A 10,772-nucleotide genomic window follows, 5' to 3' on the forward strand; every position below is an offset into this window, starting at 1 on the left:
TGTCAATTTCCTCCACATTTGTTTTATTTTCGCTGTAGGTACAGGCAGTGTGTGCAATGATGCGCGTGAAGAAGAAAAAGTCATAGATCAAAATGAGCTCGTGGAAACTAACGTTTTCCAGATAAGCAAAGAAAATGGCAGGATAGAGAAAAAAAAGTAGTTAAGAAAACTGCAACTCTGATTAAACTTGCACCCCCAAAAGAAGAGTGAATGAAATAACTGGGATTGGTTTTTTTGTTTGGGAGTGTTAAGGAGAGCTGCACTGTGTGTTAATGGAGTCACTGAGTTCCGGAGAGATTGCAGGTTAGTGTTGTCTTGCTTGTATGAGTGATCTGTGCACTGTGTGTGTGATTGGCAGTCAAGGTACAAGCTGGATTGAATTTCGTCCTGCATCATGGCCAGATCTATCATCCGAAAACCCTACTGATCAATGAATTTTATTCCAACCACCTGTGTGCAACTATTGAGGCAATTAAAGGGGGTGAACAAGACCAGCAAACAGCGTCACACCTTTTCTTCTTTTCCCTATTTTCTTTGGATTGGAAATGATAAAAAGGTTAAATCAACATTTTCCAACCAGTCAAATTTCAAGAAAAAGCATGGACATTCAAACATTTTTCATGTGAACTCAGTCAGGATATCGTTTTCTAATCTATAAACACAACTAATTCCAAAAATGAAAACAATAGCCTCGTCATAGCTGAAGCTCACATTCACAAGTCCAAAAGAACCAACAAGCATGACATCCAAGTCAACAAACATGGAGGAAGGGTTAACAATTGTACAAAGAGAAGAAGATCAAATAGGAGAACTTCTCTTGTCAATGTTAATGCTAGCAACAAGCATGACATCCAAATCACGAAACATGGAGTAAGTGCTAATGATTGTACTATGAGAGGATGATAAAATAGGAGAACTTCTCTTGTCAACGTCAATGCCATTTAGCTTTGATTAGTTTTCCCTAGGCATGTAGACCAGGCATTTGGTTATTGACTGTTCTATCATTTATGAAAATGCCAAATATTTCACCATTAAGAAAACGGACTTCCCAAAACTTGATTTATTGGCATTATAGTAATTGATGAGGTTGCCAAAGTCCTTATTACTATTGAGTTACACTGAAATTTTTGGTGATCAGTCTGTAGTTGTAGCTTAAATCTCACGTTTGTTAAAAACCTTCAAAACCCTTTTTCCATGTGGGATGTTTATAGAGGAATCATTCATCTTGTAAATACTAAGTTTGTTTTAGCAATCTTGTTCATTATGGCATGAAATATTGACAGAGTTTAAACTGTGATCTTGATGTATGAATTGTATCAACCTGGGTATTGGCACTTAAATCATGGAATAAGCCATTTGTGGGCATTCTAGCCAATCTGGTAACTGCCCAACTTGACCCAAATCACTATTCACAGGCGTTGTTCTCTGTCTTGACCTATCATTTTCAACAGGCAGATCTCCAATGCCAAAACAGAAATACTGATTTATAGCACCTTGTGGTGGCCTTCGGTCAGAACCAGCTGAAACATCGTCACCATCTTCTGAACCATCTTTAACGGAAGTCTTGGATGAGATTGGCATGGACCCATTTTTTTTAAAGAAGCACGTGAATCTTGCACTTATTGATGGTGAGGATGCTCGTGGAGATTGTGAAAATGACCTAGATGGTGAACATGATGATGAAATTGCAGGTGAAACTGCACCATCAAAATCATTCCCACAATGATCTGAAAGCCCGTGGTTTGTTGATGGACTTCGTGGGGATTTCCTTCTGAATGAATCATTATGATTGACCGATAATAAAGTTTTGGAGAACCTTTGCCTCAGAGACAATGGCATCTCAGAAGTTCTCTGTTCATGAAGCCGCTCCTTAGTGTGCATTATTTCGAGACTTGTTTCTTCTTTCGTGGGTGCCTTAGACTTGTTTCCTGTGTCCTGTTTGTTTTTCTGAATTCTATGTTCTTCTTGCTTTTGGGTAGTCCTTTTTCCATTAGACCATCCAAAAAGAGTTGCAAGGCTATCTCTTTCTGGGTCAGATGCAGAATGCTTCTTTTGATTCCCTACATAATGCTTTCTACTGTCATTGCAATCAAACAACTCATGGGCAGTGAGCCTTCTTGATGATACTTCAAAAAGTCTCTCAACTTTTGCTTGGTCAGACACATCTTCAATATGGGTGTATACATTGATATCTGTATCTGCAGATCTGAATGATGTGCCTGGACTGTTATCTGAATAGCGAATCTTTCCATAAGAAACATTAGCATTTCTTAAAGAAGCAGCCCATGACTGCACCTCTTTTCCACCTGCTGATGCCAACTTCTTAAGCAAATGCTCTGATGTTATACCAGATAGTAGGTTCAGTTCCAATACATCAACAGCAGACATTTCATTTCTGTCACAAATATTGATATCTAACCCGGGCACTGACAAGAGTAGTTCCAAAAGCTTTTCATGAAACACCTTTCCAAGGACAGCCATATGCATTGCAGTTCTTCCTTCCTTGTTCTGGCAATTAACAATAGTTGGCAAATATATAGTTTTGTCTGAGACTAAATGTCTCATGAGATCTAAATGCTTATCGAGTAACCTAGAGCCAGAAGCTATAAATCCAGCTACAGCCATGTGTAAGAGAGTGTTGCCATCATTATTTGTAGCAAGTAGAAGTGGTGGAAAAGATAATAAGAGTTTCTTTAAAATGACAAAGTGACCACTGTAAGCAGCCACATGTAGCGCTGTGTTTCCTTGATAATCCGTGGATTCTATAATATGTGGAGATGCTAGAAGTAACTCCTCCACCACCTGCACTACAAAACCATGCGTCATGAACTGGAGTATAAAACCAAAATAGTATCATAAATTGGTTGAAAATTTGTAAGCAAACAGTATATATCTCCTAGACCAGGGTTGACCTTTGCCGGTTTAAAAGAAAAATCATAATATTTCTTATGCTTCATCTCGGCAGTCCATGGAATATGTACATGTTTGCAGCATTTCTTGACTCTTTCCTACTGTATTTCAGAGAGAAGGCATTCACAATTTCACATAAATCCTACTGTATTTCAGAGAGAAGGCATTCACAATTTCACATAAATCTTAAAGTATTTCCTACTGTATTCCATTTCGCTCAAATTCATATACAACCATTTTGATCGGTGAAGTGTTGGAAAATTGGGAGGTTTGTAGTTTAGTTTAGATTTTCTTTTCCATAGTAATTGCTTGTGAATTTAGTTTGCTTCTTTATTAATTTTTATTCTGATTCTTTCATCAAACAATTATCATAACATGAACATGAAGATCATAGAAACAAAAAAACACAAGATATAGGCTCCAAGCCACGGCAAAACCCCTCCAAGGGGAAAACCCAGAAACTTCCCTTCTTGTAGAATCAGATCAAATAACATATCAAAGACCCATGGCCATAGAAACTTCCACCTCTAGATACCAAGGCAAACCTTCCTTCTTTCAAGCAGATTCATCAGCAAGAGACCAGCAACAAGAGATGTACCAAGGCAGATCTTCCACAAACTCTAGCTCGAGGAGATATCCTTTCTTTCAGACTTTGTCCCCTCTGTGCTTTCTGCAATATTTCAAATCACAATCCATCAAGTGTTTTTTGCAAATGAGCTTCATCTTCCTTCTATTTATATAGTTTAGAGGGGTGTGAATAGACATGTCCATTGGGGCAATGGCTGACTTGTCAGGTAGGCTGACTTGGCACCTTGAGGGGTTTCTGACCCAAAATTACATATTTAAAAATTCTTTTTCCTTTTTATTTACAATAGGTTCAAATAAGACTTGGACTCTTTTGATTCAAAAACCTAGAAGCATGAAGAACATGCTTGTCTAGAAAAATAATAATAATTTTTTTTCTCTTCTTTTGCTTTATACATAAAATACATATGGATAGAAACTGTGAAGACCAAAACTAGTTACATTCTCCGAGACAAAGTACTTGAATTATTTTGTTGCGAATTGACAGACAACATTGTTCTTAGAAACGTTTTGCATCTAGATACTGCATGGAAAACCAACTGTTGGTTGGAAAATATATAAAATGTCATGCTTCATCTCGCCTCTAAAAAGGTCGAAGAATCAGAATGCTTCCAACCGACAATAAACAGACACCGTGTGAGCCAAACAAAAGAAAGAATAAAATGAATCTAGGTCCCAAGTAGCAAATGATTTGGATATAAAAACTAGCAGCAATTTCATTTCAGAACTTGGGATTTAATTGTGTTGGTGTTGGGTTCTGAATAATCCCACATGGATAGCAATTGTGAGATAGAGGTGGCTCACAAGCCATTATCCAAACAAAAATCTTTGGTAATCCAGAAGCTGGCTTTTGTGTTCAAGTTCATGGATTGATGTGATAGCGTGCTCCATCCTTCTAGTGATAACATTGCAGAGAAGAAATTTGACAAGCTTCAACACTAAGTTGGTGCTCTGGTTCTTCAAGTAGAAGGGCCTATCAAGGGCTTTATCTGATTCGAGAAGTCAAGTGGAAGGGTTTTATCTGATTCTGATAACACTCGGGACATTTGAGAAAAACTTAATGAAATATAGAAAACTTAATGATATATAGTAGGAATAGCCTGACTGACACTGTGACTCATCTGATTCGAGAAGTCAAGTGGAAGGGTTTTATCTGATTCTGATAACACTCGGGACATTTGAGAAAAACTTAATGAAATATAGTAGGAATAGCCTGACTGACACTGTGACTCTAGAGACATTTGAGAAAAAATTGATGAAATATAGTAGGAATAGCCTGACTGACACCGTCACTCTATCTGAATATGATAGAAGACCACACATACAAACTCTGTTTAGTCAAGTGGAAGTGCTTTATCTGATTCTCATAACACCATGAATATCTGAATATGATAGAAGACCACACATACAAACTCTGTTTAGTCAAGTGGAAGTGCTTTATCTGATTCTCATAACACCATGAATATCTGAATATGATAGAAGACCACACATACAAACTCTGTTTAGTCAAGTGGAAGTGCTTTATCTGATTCTCATAACACCATGAATATTTGAGAAAACAATAATGTAGTATGAATAGCCTGACTGACATCGGTGCTCTGGTTCTTCAAGTAGAAGGGCCTCAAGGGCTTTATCTGATTCTGATAACACTTGGGAGTTGGGACATCTGAGAAGTCAAGTGGAAAAGATTTATCTTATTCTGATAACACTCGGGACATTTGAGAAAAAACTAATGTAGTAGGAATAGCCTGTCTGACAGTGTAGTATGTACTCTCTGAATCTGATAGAAGACCACACATACAAACTCTATTTAGTCAAGTGGAACTGTGGAAGGGTTTTATCTGATTCTCATAACACTTGGGACATTTGAGAAAAAAATTAATGAAGTATAGTAGGAATAGATGGAAGGGCTTTATCTGATTCTCATAACACTTGGGACATTTGAGAAAAAAATAATGAAGTATAGTAGGAATAGCCTGACTGACATTGTGACTCTAAAGTGGAGACTCTAGATCACATTCAACACAGAATTAAACAACGCCCTATGTGTATCCACTTTGGCTACGGTGAAGAAGGCAGATTCAGCCTTTTAAAGAGGTCTGCAAAGGATAAATTAAGTGAGCGAAATACATGGCAAATGCCTGGACTGAAGGAATGTGTGAACTTTCAGATTCAATAGCTCTACCCTTTCATGCATCAGACTCACAAATTTATTGAAAGCTATACATAGTGTTTGAATAGCGTGTTTGTCATATGCAATGGCCACAATTCGACATATGTTTGATGGCCTATATTCTTACTTATATATTTAATTTCTGTACCTATATTCTTACTTATATATTTAATTTCTGTAAGCCAACTATGCATATTAGCTCAATAGATTTGAGTATTTTCCCTCTACTGAGGACAGCATTGAATATTCTCTAACAAATTTTCTAATAGTTTTAGAGAAGATTACTGAAAGTGATTCCCTATAATGTGCCAAACTGCACAAGCACAGTGAGTACAACCGAATATAGCCTAATCAAAAGAAATTTGTGGATTGTTCAGAAAATAGTTAAAATATCATGAATTATGCACAAGATTCACAAAAGAAGCACACTGCTTCCAAGTGATGGGTTTCACACTGCCTGCCCTAAATGTGGGCACTTTATGTGGCTGCCTGCACTAAGTCGCCTAAATATAAGGTACAATGCCTCCGAGCTAAAACACAATGAATATAAAAGATATAATTGTCCAATAATGCTCTATATTACAAGAAAACTCTGTGGTTATGAAAATAAATTGACAAACCTTAATCCAGACCAAGGCCTACTAATATGAACCACTTATAAAATATTATTACAAAGCCATAAGGAGTCCAGTCCAGGTGAAGGAGATGCTCAACTTTCATGTCTAATACTGACTTGAGTTGAGTTTGGCCAAATATAATATTAAAAAAATTATAACAGAATTTAAAATTCCTCATCAATAAATTAAAAGCAACATACATGTCTGTATGCATACACACATTAGCCTATATCCATCTTAGTGCTGAGTTTGTCAAGTGTTCCACTGTTCAGAAGGATCAAATCCCTTGAGTCACAAAACTTTTCATTAAATTTAAAAAGGTTACACCTCTAAGGATTTCATCCATCTTGACACTTGAGTCACAAAACTTTTCATTAAATTTAAAAGGTTACACCTCTAAAGATTTCATCCATCTTGACACTTGATAAATCCATGTTTAAAATGGATCTAACCTGGTACAGCTTATATGACTAAATTAACCCTACGAACCCGTAAAACCTAATGAGGTGATCATCTTTTATACTATTCATTCCCTATGGTGTGTCAGGAGTATAGCATTCCCATCTCTCCTTGATAGTGTAGTATCTCTACAGTTTCAAACCTGTTGAGACACACAGCTGAAGCAAACCAAGTCAAAATCAACCACGTGGAATCAAGAAAATATGCAGCAAAATGGCAATGGCAAAAAGATGTGGTAGGTCATAGAAGATAAGGCTGTCCTTCAGTCATATTAATATTTCATGCTTTATGCCCAAAACTCCCTTAAAATTTCCTATAGTTTCCAAACTGTGGCTACTCTTGACAATAGTCCTGACCTTTCATATAAGGCACAGGTTGAACTGCTCGTAGGCAAGTTCACAGATTGAGCAATCCATTTCATTGATATAATAAAATACTGTCTCAGGCTAGACGAAATGTTAAACTTAATATCTTGAGAGCTCACCTCAAGTTGACCTTTGCTTGCAGCAGAATGCAATGCAGTTGAGCCTTGACTATCCCTGTACCAGGAAACATCGTGACAATTTTTGAAAAGCTCTCTCAAAATCTCCACACTCCCTCCCCTAGCAGCAGCATGAACAGCCCTGCTCATCATTTCAAATGAAGGGGAAGACTCATATACTGCTGCATCGTCCTCCTGATCGCATCCAAGACACTTGATATCATGGGCAAGCCCAAGGATTTCCCTGAATATTTCAGCATTTTTACTTCTGGCAGCCGCATACAACATGTCAGAAACTCCATACTCTCCTTCTCCCAACACCAACAATGGCTTCCTCTTCAACAGACACCTTGCCAACTCAACATCCCCTGCAGCAGCAGCAGTGTAGAGCAACCACCCACCATACCCTGCATCAATGAGGCTGTTCCCATCACTTGTTTCACACTCACCCATAAGTTCCCTGGCCACAAGGCCTCGGCCTTTCGCTGCATCAATGGAGGTGGCCTTATCCTCCCACGCATCTTCAAGCCTTCTGATTCTTCTTAGTGATGTGAGCATGATAAGAAGATTTCCATCTAAACTAAGCAATTCTCTCACAACATCAAAGTATCCATTGGCTGTTGCCCAATCCAAAGGTGTTGCAAACCACCAGTGTTGTGCAGTGGTCTCCCATCTCATAGGACACTGAGCAGCCATCAGCTTTTGATTCCAATGTCAAGCACCATTCATTAAATTTTCACCCAAAGATCCACAATAATTGCTTTATTGAGATGGAAGTTGCTGTAATTGGGCAATGATGGAACTAAATCTCATCTCATTGACATTGCTTATCATGGCAATTATGGAGTATACTATTCTATCTAGTTCTGCAATTTTTTTTTTTAAAAGCTGATATAGCATGCAGATACAGACAAACCCAACATCGTAGAGAGGTTGGGTTAAACCTATTATCCTACTTTTTAACACGTATAGGTTGGGTCAGAGGTGGTGGGTGCTGTTACTTTACTCTTCATAAACTATGAACCAAAAAGTTTAAAGCAATGAAGAAGTGGCAGATGCAAGACCAGTCGTGTCAAAAGTGGTTGATGGAAAGAGATGGGATTGTCAACCAGAAGAATTGTAGCTGATTTGAAAGAGCTAATCATAGAAATTTAGCAGTGGATGGGTTGTTATTGAGCAGATGATGGCTAGTGGGTGGTGGGGCAGACAAACCACCCATCTAGGCGAAGCCCGCTCAGATATCTTCTCAACCAGAGTAAGGATTGATGGTGTGGCGTTAATTAATATCAAGATTCAATCTGGTTTCAAGAAGTTATTCATTTGGCGTACTAATTTGCTCCCAGCAATCCCGAGTTATCTGCGGACTCGGGAAATCTGTTCAAAGGATCCTTTCAAATAATTCATTAGGAGATTTTATTTTATTTTTTCCGAAAATGAATTACAGGTTTAAAACTTAGCAAAAAAATCTCAATGTGATGAATGTGGAAAATAAAACTCAGAATCAATTCATTACAAATTGCATGTAGATCCCGTGAAGAACTGAAAAGAGAAAGATAGCAGAGAGGATATCACATGGCGGGCATTAAAATGGGAAAACACCTTTTCAGAGAAAGAATATGGTCTCATCACACAGCCAAATAATGCGAAAATCTAGGCTCCATTCTCTCCCCCTTTACGATTTGTCTGTGGGCGCACAATGCGGATATCCAGTTCGAATGTGAACAGTATGTGAATCCATTGAAAATCGTTCTGATAGATAATATAAATAAAGAATTCTGGCTCCACACCATTCTGTGGAATTTCTAAGAAGTCAATATACCATAACAGAATACAAAGTCTGGAGATTAGTACCATACAGAAATGTCATATTAATTCTCTTTTGCAGGCCAGCCATGCTTTTGGGTTTTGAAAACCTAAAAATTATTCTTTGTATTTTTAAAGTTTATAAAATTGGTGATCACTGATGTACCATGAGATTTATTCCAAATTCCCAAATTTATCTGTGGTTGCTTGTTTCACTTGAGAGACTGGTGTGACTTTGGTTAGCTTTTATTCCAGAGTGATATTGACAATTTAGAAGTCAGTCAGCTGATGTGACCTTGGCAGCTTCTATTATAGAGTGCTTCTATTATAGTGATATTATAGAGTGCTTCTATTATAGAGTGATATTAACAATTTATTAGATGTTTCTTGATTGGGACTACTCAAATCATAAGTTAAAAATCATCCCAACGCTCATATAACTTGACAAATAAAAAAATAATTTCTAATTAATATTTATATACAAATTTGTACGCTAAAATTTATATAATTTCAAATAGTTTAATTAATATACACTTTATATTTTACATAATATATAAGCCATTGTTATTTTTTAATTTGATATATCAATTATAATTTTAATGAACATAATTTTACATATCAAATAATATCTTTATTTCATTAATAAAAATCTAAATAATTTACTATTAATATCAATATATTGAAATTTAAAAATATAATAAAAAAAATAAATTTAAAACAGTTATATATACTATTTAAAAATATAAAAACTAAATTAAAAAATAATTATAAATCTCACTTATAAATATACCATGAAAATAAATATTAAAACTCCAAATAATATTATTATTAACTAAATATATATCATTTATATTATTAATAAATATATTACCACTATAAATATAATAACGTTATGACATGGGAATCTTTTTAATTTTTAAGTTTTATTTTTAAATATATTTTAATGGAAAAAATAGAATCTAATTAACTGTATTGACAACTAATATAATATATAGATATTAAGAATCAAAATAATAATATTATTAACTAAATATATATCACTTATAAAAATTATAATATTAAAATCTTTTTACTTTTCAAGTTATTTATTAAATTTATTTTAATATAAAATATATTAATCTAATTATTAATAACTAACTGTATTTATATCTAATATAATATAATTAATATAATATAATTAATATATATTGAGATTAATAAATTAAAAATAAAAAAATTAATAAAATAAAAAATAAAGTATTTTAAGTTAAAATATTTTTTTGTTATTTGAAATATATTTATGTCATAGTTTGAATAGTTTCGTGAACAATTTGTTTCCCAGCCACATATGGTCTATTAATTAAGTAAGACATTTAGATTACATTAAATAAGAAACTAAAAAACCATTTACAATAAAAAAATTAAACAAGATTAATAGTTGCAACACTGTCTCAACTGCTAATTAATTGATTAAAGCAAAGTGGGGTCTGTGTTTTGTTGTTATTTGAGAATGCTATGTTTCCACAATCGTTCGTTATTCTCGTCTCGATACACGCTTCCACTGCACATCCGCATTCCGCACAATCAAAGTCAGCCCCACACTTCGTACTTCTGCATTCTTCATAGTGAAAGCCACCTCCGCACTTCCACACTTAACCACGACATCATGTAACCACAAAGATGAAATCATATAACTAACTATCTAATAAAAAGAAAAAACACTTCATCAATTCTTAAATTCTTGAACCAAAACAGAGAAAATGAT

The 10,772-nt window shown here is 35.3% G+C and overlaps 1 protein-coding gene across 2 annotated transcripts; it reads right to left on the reverse strand.

Moving 5' to 3' along the window:
• Nucleotides 1-1,093: 1,093 nt before the first annotated feature.
• Nucleotides 1,094-9,031, reverse strand: LOC149183555 (uncharacterized). 2 transcript variants are annotated; one of them, XM_089417182.1, is made up of 3 exons: nucleotides 7,229-9,031; nucleotides 3,509-3,580; nucleotides 1,094-2,802 (listed from the first exon to the last, which is right to left on the reverse strand). In XM_089417182.1, the coding sequence occupies exons 1-3, from the start codon at nucleotides 7,919-7,921 to the stop codon at nucleotides 1,336-1,338; spliced, it is 2,232 nt and encodes a 743-aa protein (XP_089273308.1). In that variant the 5' UTR covers nucleotides 7,922-9,031; the 3' UTR covers nucleotides 1,094-1,335. The 2 variants fall into 2 exon arrangements, with proteins under 2 accessions (XP_089273308.1, XP_089273309.1); XM_089417183.1 differs by lacking the exon at nucleotides 3,509-3,580 and having other exon boundaries at nucleotides 1,097-2,802; nucleotides 7,229-9,026.
• Nucleotides 9,032-10,772: the final 1,741 nt, after the last annotated feature.

This window comes from Pinus tabuliformis, chromosome 3_2, assembly GCF_031772625.1.
Source record: "Pinus tabuliformis cultivar Carrire ecotype Pingquan chromosome 3_2, CPIR1, whole genome shotgun sequence".
NCBI lineage: Eukaryota > Viridiplantae > Streptophyta > Pinopsida > Pinales > Pinaceae > Pinus > Pinus tabuliformis.